Genomic DNA, 15,190 nt, shown 5'->3' on the forward strand with positions numbered 1-15,190 from the left:
TGAATCAAGATCACTGTACACTATTTAAGCATATGATATGAGAACTATTAAAGCAATTATTAGTTTACGTCGAGTTTCAACAGGGGTGAAGTATGCTAAGGGCCACAGTTTAGGTAAGCATCCATAAATGCGACCAATGACATAATTAGTGTGTCTTTAGCCTGACAGATGACGGTCAATAGTATATCCAAGGCTGCTGAAATGATCCACTACTATAATTAAATGATCACTTAGCCAAATATTAGGTAGAGTAGAGAGATCAAACTTTTCTTCGAAATTGGAATGACTAGGGTCTTGAAACGATTTAAGAATAGGCGATTTGCAATGGACCACACAATTATTTGGTTAAGATCCTCGTTGATGGAGAGGGACAGTTCATTGAGCTGATGAAAATGCCTGGCAAGGTGGAGTTGAACATCGTCAGCATACAGGTGAACCGAAGAGTGCAGGCAGATCATTGATGAACATACAAAAGATTATTGGACCAAGAATGAAACCCAGTGGGACTCCTGGCGTAAAAGGTCTGAGAGCTGAGCATTTTGCCCCAGAAAAAACCCTATGTTGTCTGTCAGATAGGTAGTCACCAATCATCAGGCAGATCATTGATGAACATACAAAATAAGTATGGACTAAGAATCAAACCCTGTGGGACTCCTTGCGTAAGAGGTCTGCCCCAGAAAAAACCCTATGTGATCTGTCAGATAGGTAGTCACCAATTATCAGGCAGATCATTGATGAACATACAAAATAAGTATGGACCAAGAATCGAACCCTGTGGGACTCCTTGCGTAAGAGGTTTGAGAGCTGAGCATTTTCCCCCAGAAAAAACCTATTGTGATCTGTCAGAAGGGTAGTCACCAATTAGCCGTCATGCCCGCTCACTGAAGTCGAAGAAATGTACGAGTTTCCACTTTAGAATACTGTGATTCACTTTGTCAAACGCCTTTGTAAAGCCGAGTAAGCAGAGGAAATTTATTTGACCCTTATCCACCCTAACATCATCAAGAAGATTAACCATTGCAGTAGAGCAGCTATGATTTGCTCTGAAACCCGATTGTTTTTCAAACAGCAAATTAAGTGAAATATGACTTAAGATCTGCTTCTCAATTATCTTCTCAAAGACCTTAGAGAGGCAAGGTAGGATGCTTATCGGTCTTAAATCAGTTGGAGAATTAAAATCACGCTTTTTAACCGTTGGAAGAACTCTTGCAATTTTCCAATAGCGAGGGAAAGTAGAAGTGACAATGCACCAGTTTATAATATGAAGTAGCTGAGTTATAATTAGTTGAAGTATGAGTTTAACGAAACGAATAGGCACTCCATCATCACCAACTATCAGACTTGATAGCCTTCACACATTTTATAATTTAATTTTCACTAACAACATCAAAATCCTCCAGCCTAGGCGCATTGTTCAAGGAATTAAATGTAGTATTTGCTTCAAAATCAGCAACAGAAACCGACTCTTCAAGGAAATAATCATTGAGCTCATCCGGGTCCAGAGAACATTGAGCTCCTATATCTTTGCAGACACCAATCTTACTTAAGTTGCTCCATAGCTTTTTAAGTGGTAAAGAGGTATTGAATTTGGATGGATAATAGTTGATTTTGGATGATCGGATTATAGTTGTCGCTTGATTACGTGCTACAGTAAATGCTCTTCAATTGATAGGTGTTGGTCTACGCCTCCATCTACTTAGTAGTTTGTTTCTATTTTTAATGCTGGTTAACACGTTAGAAGTGAATAAGGGGCAAAGGTTATTTCGAATTCTTACCGTTTTAGTAGGGACACATTGATTAAAGTGTAGCTTTTATAAATATGACTGTCGTTTGTTTAGAAAATGGAATTTCAAAATTATAGATTTGATTGCTAGATTTTTGCATAGAAACTTAAAACAGATATTATTTTCTTACGAACAAAAATCACAGCGAAGAAACATAAAAAGAATATGATTGTTTTTGATATTATTTTACATTCAAATAAACAAATTCTGAGTTTCGAACTTCGGTCGAAAAATGTCTTCGTCCAAAATCCACAAGCAGATTAAAATGTTCTTTTTTTTTTAACTTATAATTTTTCTAGGAGATAAACGATTTTCAAGGAACATACAAAATAATAGCAATAAGGAAACAGATAAAATACTTAACCCTTGAAATTGAATTTTCGCAGTTTTAAAAACTTTACTTCGATGAAAGGCATGAAGACATGAACTTTCGAACATAATTTTGTTTTTTTTTTTCTCCAAAAATATGCTTCCTTCAAAAAAAGCAAATAAATAATTTTGCAAATTTTCATTTCGGTTAAGTTAATTTGTTTAGCTGAATAATATGTTACATTTAAGTGAAATTAAATGAATTTTTTGCTTCCGATCTATGCAAAAAAAATCCAATTGCATTTTAAAAATACAGGCAAGCCTTGGAAATTCGTTTTTCTAAGTACAATATTTTCCGCATGAAATATGTTATTTCAATTTGCTTTTATATTTTTTTTAAATTGCTACCGAAATACGAATACTTATATAAAGTAATAAGTACACGTGCTTCTTATCAAACATACTTGCTTTCTATAAAATACGTTTAAAAAACAGCAAGATTTCCTGGAAGAAATTTAATTTCTCCGTACTATTTTTAATTTTCAACTAAATTCTGAGCCTACTTCGGGTTAGCTCTGTTAGTGTCTTACCCAAAAATCTTAGAATATAAGGATTATTAATAAATTTTTAAATTTAACTATTTTTAGATGGTTTTTATTAAATTCTTTAAAATCACCCTGTTTTGTCTGCATCGTCAGTTGTGTCGGTCGTACATTAAAATTCAGTAGAATAATTTAAATAAAAAAAAAACATGTCCCCACAAAATGTTAAATAACAGAAAAATAAAATGTAAGACAAAAAAAAAACAATTTAAAAACACTCATTGCAAAATTTCTTATTTTTACTCCTATGACATTAGTAAAGGTACAACAACCCACAATATACCTTACGTAGCTCTATGTCTACTCATATAATCATTATAAATCCTTTTTCGTAGATAGTGATATCAACCCTGATCCCTGACCTTATAAAAATGTAGAGAAAAACCAAAACAAAACAAAATATTATATAAAAATAAAATAAACTAATGTTGTGCTGAGAGGCTTAAAACATTTTATTTGTTTTTGTTTTTGTTTTTTCTTAATTTTATGGATTTCCACTACGAGGTGCGCTCTCTAAAAAAACATGCAATCACAGTGCTTTTGCTTATCCTGGAAAAACAGGAGTGTACATATTTTTATTCAAATTTTGTTTTATTTTTTTTGTGCAAAACCAAAACAAAAAAGTTTGTATTCCACATTTCCTTTGAATGATTTAATTTTTTTTTATTTCAAGACTAAATGTTGTTTGGTAATTGTTCTGGCCACACAAAGTGTAAGCAGGAAAAATCCTTCACACGTACACAGCCACAATACAAATCACATACAGAGAGACAAAAACAAAAAAAAATACAAAATTTATATTATTATGACGTGTGATGAAAAGGGTTTTTCTTCATCTTCTTCCATCAAGAGCCTAAGCTCAGAATACAAAACTTTTAACCACAATCTATCAAGAGTGCGCGGGATTTAAAGGATGTTTTTTATTTTGTTTTGTTTTTGTTCCTTTTGCTTCTTTAATTTTTGCTCCTTGTCTAAGGAGCATCCCCAATGGAAACAAAAAACGGTAACTATAGCATACCTACAATACGTTCACATGTAGAATGTATAGCTATGATGTGTGTTACCAAATTTGTGTGAATTTGTGGTGTGTGGTGGCAACAAACAATTTAAGATACAAATTTAACATTTTTTATTTTTATTTATTTTTTTCTGGGTATCCTTTTTGTGTCTGATTTTAATATTTTGAGCAAGGATATATGCGAATACAAGGCTTTTATACATATTTTTTTTTTGTGTTCATATAAGAAAATAAAATAGTGCATTTTTAGTGGAGTGAAGGAGTTGAGGGGTTAGAATTTATGGGTTGGAGAGTGGGTGAAATTCAAGGAGAGTTATGGATGGATATGGATATGTGGATACGGTTGATTTTGCCAGAGAAGGATGAGGCTCGGGCAATATACCTATATTTTAAGAATATTCTAGGGGCAAATGTTATGCAAATTCTAGAATGATTTGTACGTGTCAGAAGCTCAGAAGTGGGATATGGGTTTTGTGTATATAGTTTTTATTTTGTATCTTTATATATGTAGATGAGAGAGGATGAGGTTGAAGATAACAACAAAAACAACAAGAAACCAAACATGGCAAAGAAAACATAAATGGGTAGGTATATCCTTGTGAGATTTCTTGATTTGATTTAAGGATCTATAGAAGGTTAAGGATTATATTTATGTAAATGAATAACAGTATGTGTTATGTGTGATGTGTGTGAGGAGGGTCTTTATTTGCGGAATGGATATAAGTGATGGTCGAGCGCATGTGATGAATTGAAGCATGTTAATCAAACATGGATGGGGGTGGATGCATGTGTGCTGTATATGTTTGCATACATGTTAACATATCCTTTTTGTACATTTTGGAATGGGCTTTTATTGGTTTTTCTTAACATGAAATAAACATATATGTATGTATGTTCATATGTACCTTTGCTGAATCAAATTTAAAACTCATTTGTTTTATGGTAATTTGAACGTCAAATAATGCTAGGATTTTCGATTTTGTTTAATTTATTAAAAGAAAAGAATCAAAAAAAAATTGTGACAGGATCAAGCAAAAAAGGTTCAATTTTTTGTGGCATCCATAGCTACCTTTGACTTAGTCTACTTAACTTACATAAATCAGAGATCAATTTATTGTCTTGTAAATATCGGGGTTAGAAATCTAAAGCAGGCCATCACCCAAATTCGTTATACCCACTATACATTAGACTGGGACCACCTTAAAGGTGAAAGAGTTAAGCTTTAGGTCAGAGATTATCTTGGGAAATGTAAGCATCATAAGCAGATGGTTTTTGCTTTCAGATTTTTGTATAATATTATGTACATATCCTATCTTATCTGGGTTTGTGATTGTTTCCATTTTTTTCTTCATTTTCTTTTTTTCATCCCAGACAGAGTTTAACTAACCTTTTTTTTGTGTCTTGATAAAAATAAAATTCTTGTCAAAACATTGGTTTTAATGTTGTTTTTGTCTGGATGATTTTTGCTTTCGTTTGAAGCTGAAAAATACAATGACAACGAGGACGACGAGGACGACAACCGATACGATGAAAAGCACATCGATGCCAAAGGTAGATAGAAAGATACACAGATAGATGATAGTCATCGGAAGTTGAAGAACGATTTTATGCAAATGAAAAGTAAACCGAATTCTCATCTCCGGTAAGCTAAAGTTTTGACAATGCCTTAAAGCATCGAATAGTCAATGATAGACAGAGAGATGGTGGCAATTTTACTCATGGCCTATAATGTTTTATTGGATATATATATACATTTGTATATAGGGAAGAAATTATATCGTTATATTGATTTTTTTTATTGGAAGGCAAAGTGCAAAATTTGCTAAGTTTTGATTAAAAAATAATAAAAATATTTAAAGTTCGAAAAAGTTCGAGGAAGTCTTTCAGTTTTTATATAGATTGTAAAAGTCTTGAGTTTTAAAATTCTGGTAATTATTGTTTTTTGAAACACTTTTTTAAGGCAGCTTTATTAGTTTATACATTTTTTGTTTCATTTTGAACTTGATTTTTAGAAACAAAGTTACTGTTTTGACAAAAACTCTCAATATGTAACTGTTTAAATAAAACTAATATAGACACTTTGTAAGGTACAATATAGTAAAATAAGGTCATTTAGAGATTAAATGGGTTTGAAAGACCAAGGCTTCTCTCAGTAATACATTTAAAAAATTTTAAAAATTAAAATATCCAACGTTGTTACAAGGTATCAGAAGTGGGAAAACCCAGTAATATTGATGATTTTTAAAGCATTACCAATTACCAATTTGTTTTTTGAAAACACTTTTTTAAGACAGTAATTTATTGTAAGATTTTGAAGTTGATTTTAAAAACCAAAGTTACTGCCTTGACAAAAAATGTTAAACAGTCAATATTTATCTTACCTTGGGTCTTACTATTTAATTAAAACAAATTTAGACACTTTGTAGGGTACAATATAATAACTTAAGGTCAATAAGGGATTTAATGGGTGGTAAGAACCAAGGCTGCAGTCAGTAACTAATTGAAAATATTAAACAATTTAAAATATTTAACAATGTTACAAGGTATCAGAAGTGGGAAACATTACTAATATTTATAATTTTCAAAGCATTACTATTCTTAGGGTGGTAAATTACTATGTTTCAAAATATGCGAGAACCAAAGTCTTGTTGCAATGAGCATACTTAAAACTCAATTTGTTTATATTTGTAAGACAGAAGTTTAGTGTAACTTTGCCAATATTATAGGTTTGATTCAAAACCTTCGGAAATGTGTAATATTTAGATAGCTTAAAAATTTTTGGATCATGTAACTTTCTATGAAAATTCATAATTCAAGAAAATTGAAAAATGGTTTTTGTGCTGAGATTTTTATATATTTTGTATTTCTTGTTATTTAAAACTGTCATTTCACTATTTTGATCTACTTTGGGTAAGTAATATTCAAAGAATAGAAAGTTTTCGAAAAGTCCTTCGCATTTGAAAAAAGCGTCTTAATTTTGATTCAACTTGAAGCCCGAAAATGGTTTAAGGTATGTGTAGTTATTAACATGCCTAATATGAGTATTTGAAAATGATTGATATGACGATGATTGGATAAGGGTAGTGCAATAAAATATAATAAATTTAAAATTATAAAAGAAAAACATTTCAAAACACATAAACATTCAAATATAGTTAAAGTTTTCTACACACAAAAATTATCTACAAAATAAACTTTAAATACTTATTTCATGTTTTTTTTTTCAAAAATATCTCTCAAAAAAAAAAGAATATTGTTTCCTTATAACAAAAAAAAAACTTATTTATTTATAAGCTAAATCTTTATAAAATCAAAAACAATTACGAGATTCTTATACTAAAAAAAAAAAACTTAAACATTTTGCTAAGCAACAGACCTGGCTTTAATCGAGACGACTTTTCCACCAACTGGCATATTTTCCTTGACATAAATCGGCCCATAGACCGTATTATCCCAAACGGGTGGATTATTAGCCCGATCGACAACGTCAATTTGCACCTCGACTGTACGTGACAGGGGTGGATAGCCTTTGTCTTGGGCCATAGCTTCTAGCTTATATGTTTCACGCTGTGTTTTTTTTTTTGTTTGTTTGATTTATTTTTTTTTACAAAAAACACAAAAAAAATATCCCATGTTGAAAAATTGACACATTTATACATTTAAATAGATTTTAATGTATTTTTTGATATTCATGCATTTTTGGTATATGGCGGGCAGGTTGGTTTTTTTTTTTTGAATCGTATAGTTGCATTGATTTAAATTTGATTTTTTGATTTTTGTTGATTATATTTTCGATTTGAAATAAAAAAGCAAAAAACAAATCGATATAATATTGAGTTTTTTTTTAATATAAAATTGTGTTTATTATTTTTTGGATTGTTTGTTTTATCAAAAAATAGAATTAAAAAACCTTAGCCCAAAAAATATGATAACCCGTTTTTTCTTAACAAAAGAAAAATATATATGACAAAATACATTCTCTCAGTTTATTTTATTTTTTCAAAAAAAATTAAAACAAAAATAAACATATTAAGTTTTTGTATTCCAATTCAAACACCAAAACCAAAACAAAATTAAAATTAAGAAAAAAGTCCAAAAATCCCAATTTTAAGGTATTTTGTATTCTTGTTCCTTTTCTTTTGTTTGTTGTTTTTTGTTTCTTAAAGTCACACACACAAAACAAAAAAAAAACATTTTATACAATCATTATACTCAATCTAATAATTATATTATTATATACGCAGTGATGTTTTTTTTATTTTAAATGTAAGTTTAACAAAATAAAAATAAATGCAGTAAAATGAAAATTTTAAGCAAAAGCAAAACTAAGAAAAATATTTTTTTTATTAAGGCGAAAAATAATTATTATCTATTTTAATACATATTTATTTAAATGGTTCTGATATACTTGTACTTCATTTTTATGGCCTTACGTACTTAGAAGTTTAGGTGTTTTTTTTTACAGTTTTCTAAAATGATACCTAAATTTTACAAAAGGAAACAAATTAAAAAGAAACAAAAACATAAAGAATTTTTTACATTTTACCTAAAAAAATTTTTTACTGCAGTGCAAATTGTTTCTTTTGAGTATAACTGTGGAGGTTTTGTCGAGCCTACTTAATAAAGCTTTTTTTTTTTAAATAAAGTTATTAGAAGGATGTGTGAAGGATACTTTTACGTAAAAATCACACCTTTTTTAAGGCGGAAAAATAAGCTGCCAAATTATTTTTAATTTTAATTTACTATGTTTAGTAACTTCGACAAAAATGTGTTTACAAAAATTAATTTAAAATTAATTTAAAAATTCTTTTGAATGGAATTTTTCCTGGGATGAAAATAAAGAAGTCGAAACACCAAATCTTTAAAAGTCTCAAACATTTACATCGACATTTATGTGTAAGGATTCGTTATTTTTTATTTTATTTCAATGTTACTTTTTTTATTTAAATTAAAATTGGTTTGTTTCTTAAGATTAACTTTATTTTTATTTTATTTGTAGTTTATGTTGATAATTGTAATTTTATTGGATTTTATTTCCCTTTGTTATAAAAGAATACAAAAAATTGGGTGGAGCAACAGTCCGTTGAGAACTAGGGCCTAGTGACTGACAACTCTCAACCATTCCTGTGTGCGAATACTATTGTCAGGGATAGAGGCAACCTACAGTTTTAAAGCCGAATCCGGACGGCTAATTTGAGAAAGCACTTTTCATGACAAGAATTACTCTTGGAGAATTTCTTAATTCCTCGCAAGAGGCAGTTAGATTAGGTTAGGTTATAGTGGCTGTCCAAGATGGAAACGGACACACTTAGGCTAGTTTAATGGCCCATTTTGATACCACATGAATCTTGAGGATTGCTCCTCAAGGATTGGAGGAACCAGTTTGAGTCCCTTACGGAAGGTGAGAGGCTGGTTATGCTAATATGATTTAGATTAGATCGTTAAAGAAGAATTCTCCTATATTTTGCGTTTTCGAGACAGAGCAGGGCATGTGCAGAGAAGATGAAGAACTGTTTCTTCCAAGAGGCAGTACTCGTGAAAAAAAACTTCAGGTGACATAGGCAGGGATTAAACCCAAGACCTCTGGAATGCCACTGGTACTTCTATAAAAGAATTAGCTTTCTTTAAACAAGTCCACTCTCAGTAACAATGTAAACGATAGGAAAGTAAGAAAGAGTTTAAAAGGTGGTGCCGGTGGACATTGCTTTTGAATTCCTGAATATACCAATGACTGGGACCGAGTATTGCAAAGGATTTCACATTCGCTTAGTACGGCTAAAGAACGAATCTCTGTACTTGACACTACGGTCAAATTTGGGCTACAGAATGTTTTGATAAGTTGGAATACTAGCAGCGCGAGTTTAACGATTGTATTGTTTGAGTGTAGGAATCCTCTTTTTTTTGCTCTAGAACCCGCTAAAATCACAGTAAAAAAAGGTTGAGACAAGTTAAACAATGATGTGCAAGTTACTTAAGTAAGTTACAGGAGCACCAGTCTAGAGATGGGAGTTATGACAAATGTCCGGCAAATAGATCTCCTATATCCATCTTGTTGGAACCAGACTTCTATGTGGTTCCTGGTAAACTGATTTAAGTTTGGTTGAAGGAAGGTCTCAATCATGTGACAGTAGCGAACCGCATTAACCGCAACTTTTTGCCCATTTTGTTCAAAAAAATACGGACCTAACACACCAAACTCAGCAACAGCACACCAAACTGTCACATAAGGGCTGAGAAGTGGTCGTTGATGAATTTCTTGACGGTTTTCTGTTGCCCAGTATCGGAAATTTTGTTCATTTATAATACCCGATGTTTTGAAGAATGTCTTCACAAACATCTCTCCAGAACCAATATTACGGATGTATTCCTCTACAACAAATGCGCGATGCTCAACGTGCCATGCCATTATGATTACTAAAAACGGCACGTAGACCTCTATCTATCTATATCAATAAATAGCTTTAAATATAATCGTCTAAAAAAAAATACGGGAGGTTTTTGCCGGACCCTGCATATGTAAGTCTTATGATAGGAGGAGACAAATTTCTTGGATCGTCTTAGAAAACCCAAACATCTTGGGGCATTTTTGGCAGCAATGTGTATCTGATCGTTCGACAAGAGGTGATTGGTGGTACGGAGAATATCGAGATCGTTAATGCAAGTACCATTCATGAATAATGGGGTGTATCTCGCCTTAACGATAAAAGACAGCATTGGATTTTCGAAGCATTCAATTCCACACGGATAAGAAATTGCAGACAGGAGATCTTTAAGAAAAAATGAGAAAGAGTTGTGGAGATAGAACAGAACCCTGGGGATCACCAGCGTTTATTTTTTGGTTTTCAGACTTGAACACCATCCAATATTACTTGTATTGAACACAAGAAAAATGTAACTTCTAGTCCAATCACGAAGGGGTTCTCGAAAACCGAACATCCGAAGAAACGGGAAGTTAGTTTTAAAAACGACCGTGAAAAGCAAAGATATCTATCGGCAATGAAATAGTTAATTGAATTAAAAGTTGCAGACAGGAGACTTTCAAGAAAAAATAGGAAAGAGTGTTGGAGAAAGAACAGAACCCTGAGAAACACTAGCGTTTATTTTGTGGTTTCCAGACTTGAACACCATCCAATATTACATGTATTGAACAATAGAAAAAGGTTTTAACTAATCCAATGAAGAAGGGGTTCTTGAAAACTGAACATCCGAAGAAACATGATGTTAGTTTAAAAACCGACTATAAAAAGCTACTCGTAAGAGTTCTATTGTCAGCGAAACAATTTATTGGTTTGGAAATTGCAAACAGGAGCTCTTTAAGAAAAAATGGGAAAGAGTTATGGAGATCGAATAGAACCCTGGGGAACCCAGTGTTTATTTTGTGGTTTTCAGACTTGACCGTCCAATATTATTTGTATTGAACAAGTTAATTACTAATCCAATGAAAGAGGGGTTCTTGAAAATCAAAAGCATGCATTATCGATGAGAAAGCCTGATGCCAAACCTTGTGAAATGCTTTTGAAATATAAAGTGCAATAATCTAACTTTCTTTGAAGCGATGCTAAGATTAACTCCACTATTTGGTTAGATTAACCATTAGATCATTAGTGGAATAATTAATCAGCTTTTTCATGACCTTGGAAGGAAGGAAAGTAAGCGCAATTGCTCGGTAATTAGAGGGCGAAGAAAATTCGATGTTTTAGGGGATCGACTGGACAAATGCTGTTTTAGATCCGCTCTAAACGAGACCTTAGGAGTAGGACATATGAAAAAGCTGACGCAGTGGTTTTTCAAGAGTTTTTAAAAAACCTCTTTAGAGCAATAGAGGGAAACCATCCGGGGCAGCAGATTTATGTATGGGATGAACTGAGCAAATGCTGTTTTAAATCTGCTCTGAACGAGACCTGAATAGTAGGGCATATGAAAAAGCTTACGCTGTGGTTTTGCAAGAGTTTTGAAGAAACCTCTTCAGAGCAATAGAGGGAAACCATCCGGGGAACAGATTTATGTATGTAGATCAACACTGGATCTATCTTTAACATATTTCTTGAACTGATAATTAATCAGCATGTTCATGACCTTGGAAAGAAGGGAAGTAAGTACAAGTGAAAGTCGGTAACTAGAGGGCGAGGAAGATTCGCCTTTTTTGAAGATCGACTGAACAAACGCTGTTTTCAATGCGTTCGGAGCGAAACCTGAGGAGTAGGACAACAAACAAATGAACAGCTCTTCAGAGCAATAGAGGTAAAACCATCCGGGGCAGCGGATTTATGTATGCTGAGATCTCTTAGAACCTTCCCAACAGTACGTGTGAGAAAGAAGATTGGTCCCATAGAAACACTAGCGTGCTCAACGGCAAGTGGAGTGGTGGCGAACTGGAGTGTCATCGACAACGAGCATAAGAACCCAGGTAAAAGATAAATTCTTCCTGTTCTTTTAGGAAAGACCAAACATTTGTACTTCCTTTCCGACATTGCAGTATTTTTTGGCTTAATTTGCGGTCAAGTATAAATTAGTCCGTCGAATATGGGCATTGTAAGACTTCTTGGGTTTCTTTTAGAGTTTTCTTCCTCATTTCATTTTATTTCGTATTATTTTCATATATTTTATTTGTGTTATTTTCTTTTGTTAGTATTTATTTTATATTTTTGCATAAAATTCAATTTTAATTCGGTTTTATGGTAAAGTTTTATTAATTATATTTATTAAAATACAAATAAAATTTGTGTTTATTTTCAATTTCATTTTATTTTATTTTCATTGAGCTTTATTTTATTTGATTTGAGTTTTATTTTTACTTTTATTTACAATGTATTATTTTTGTCATTTAATTTTTTTAATATTTAAGTTAATTCTTATTTCACTTAGTTTAAATCCTTAATTTTGATTTAATTTATCTTGATTTTTCTTCATTTTATATGTTTTCATTCAATATTTTATTATATGCTCTAAAATCTATATGCAGCTTATTTTCCCTCCACTGACTAATGTCAATTTTTGTCAAATCACAAAATTCTATAATTTTATTTCCTAAATTCGTCCCTAAAACTCAAATACTTATTTAAATAAGCGTTTTTCATTAAAAACAACAAAATAAAAAATAAAATAAATCAAAGCCAATTATTTATCAATGCAATTTTGAACTCGTTTTAACGAATAGATAAGTTTCAATATATGGATTTAGATAAAACCATAAAATATTATTTGTCACAATAAATAATAATAATTTAAAATTAAAAGAAAAACCATTTCCAATGCGTAGATATAAGTAATATATCTAAATTTGTTATTTGCTTATTTAAAAGTTGTCTATCTACATGAACAGAGTTATTATTCATAAATTATAAAGTGTAATATACCGTATTAATGTTCTATTAGTAAGTTAAATATAAACAAATATACAAATTTGTACATTTTTGATTTAAGCTAAATAATTTTTGCGATGAAAATGTATATAGATACAAATATAAATCTAATCTGTAACTCAAAACTCATCTAACTAGAAACAAACAAAGCAAAAGTGTTTTTGAACCCAAAAATCGACCCTCATTTCGCTTATTTCTCTCCCTAAATAATAATTTTTATTATTTTTTTTTAAGGTCTGTGATAAACCTCACAACATCCAAAAAACACCGCACTCTCTAACTCTCATATACATAGATATTTCTGTATATAATTTCAGTCAATTTGCTGATTTATGCGAACAAAATTGCATATTAATTGAAGCAAATAAAACACAAAGTTTTGCGTTGGCAATAATTTTGCTGTGAAAAATTAATATTCAGACAAGCAAGTCCGTTGGAAAACGTCCTCAGGTTAAACGCTCATTAAACATCCATCCATAGAAAAGGTATGCTTTTGTTGTTTATCCCTCCAATTTTTGATGGGTTTTCGGAATTCGGATGGTGGTAAGTTATATGAGCTTACACATGTATACCTAGAACTACCCCATAGGTACTGGGTTGAAGTTGTAATAAGGAGGGTTTTGTTGATTTAAAAAGAAGACCGCAGCGGCGATATCAGCATCAACATATCTTTAGCTACGAGCTAAATTATTTAAAATACATTAATATAGAAAATTGGTATATTTATGAGCCGATTAGATAGTTCATTATAAAATCTGGGGTCTCTTAAGTAACTTGAAGTTTTGGAAGTAGGTAACGCATTTTTCCTTTAACTATAAAACGAAATTTCAAAATACCTGCATCGCAAAAATAATTTTAGCTTATTACGTTTTTTTAATGTAACTTTTAGCATTTAATGTTTTCTTTTTTTAAAACAAAATTATAAACAAATGTTAGGGATAGGTATGGGGGTTAATTATGTGCAAATTTACAATGTTAGCTTATTTGTTTTATTTTTTTTAAACAGAAAAACATAAATAGAAAAAAAATAAGTTTATTATTAATATTGCAAGCTTTGTATCTATTGTTTTTAACATTTACCTTGTTTTCATTTCATTTTTTTTTTGTTTAGTTTGTTAAAATAGTAACTTTTTGTTGACCTTTTATGATAGAAAAAGGGAATGGCATACAAATTTATTATAAACAAATACAAATGGTTAAAGGTTCTAAATGTTTTTTTTTTTTATTTTTAGTAGAATAAAGGATGAGTCGCTGGGAGAATATTATCTAATCAGATATGTTTTAGTTTTTTTTTTTACTTTTTACAAAGACGGCGAAAAACCTTGTAATCAAAATTCAAAAATTACTTTCCCATCACTTCGTTGTAATTTATTTTTCTTTTTTTTGTCTTCAGTTGTTTTAAATTTTAAATTTAAATTCAAAAAACAATCACCAGAGTTACCGTGAACTTTTTCAATAGTAAAATATAAATTTTACCATTGTGAATGAATAACCAATTTTATTAAAATAACGAGTAGCATAACGACTGAAGAACACAAACTAACTAACTATTGAACTACTTGGTAGCACTTGGCTTAGTTAGTACAAAAACCTGGTTATAAAATTAATTTTAATTTTTATGGTTAAACAAAAATCTCTGACTGTAAGAGAGACAGAGATATATAGAGAGAGAGAGATATAAAAAGAATGGTTGTAGGATTCGAATAGTGTTCTAGCTATGATACAAACCTTGCCTTAACCGATGTTACAACCGTACCAACAGTGACATTTTCTCTAATGTGAATGGGGCCATAAACGCTTTTGTCCCAAATTGGTGGCTTGTTATTTCTATCGACGACATCTAATTCAACATCGACATCTGCATACGATGGAGGGTCACCTTTATCGGAGGCGCGTACTCTTAAACGGTATCTATCGCGCTGTTTTTTTTTTTTTAATTTTGTTTTGATTGTTTTTGGTTAGAAATGACGCCATCACCGGAATTAGTAAGTACCAACACCATTTGTTTTGTTTGACAACAATGCCCCCGAATGTAGGTTTGTGTATTGAGTAAAAGTTGCCATAATTTTTTAGATTCCACAATAATGTGGATAATATTATGGTTTTTGTTATTTT

The 15,190-nt window shown here is 31.1% G+C and overlaps 1 protein-coding gene across 1 annotated transcript in view; it reads right to left on the reverse strand.

Annotated features, from left to right (window-relative positions):
• LOC129948984 (neural-cadherin) overlaps positions 1-15,190 on the reverse strand; it is a 943,200-nt gene that overhangs the window by 706,147 nt on the left and 221,863 nt on the right. Inside the window, exon 8 of the mRNA XM_056060154.1 lies at positions 7,090-7,280. Coding sequence (XP_055916129.1) covers positions 7,090-7,280 — 191 coding nt within the window. The remainder of the gene's footprint in view (positions 1-7,089; positions 7,281-15,190) is intronic.

The sequence above is a fragment of the Eupeodes corollae genome, chromosome 3 (genome assembly GCF_945859685.1).
Source record: "Eupeodes corollae chromosome 3, idEupCoro1.1, whole genome shotgun sequence".
In the NCBI taxonomy this organism is placed as follows: Eukaryota; Metazoa; Arthropoda; class Insecta; order Diptera; family Syrphidae; genus Eupeodes; species Eupeodes corollae.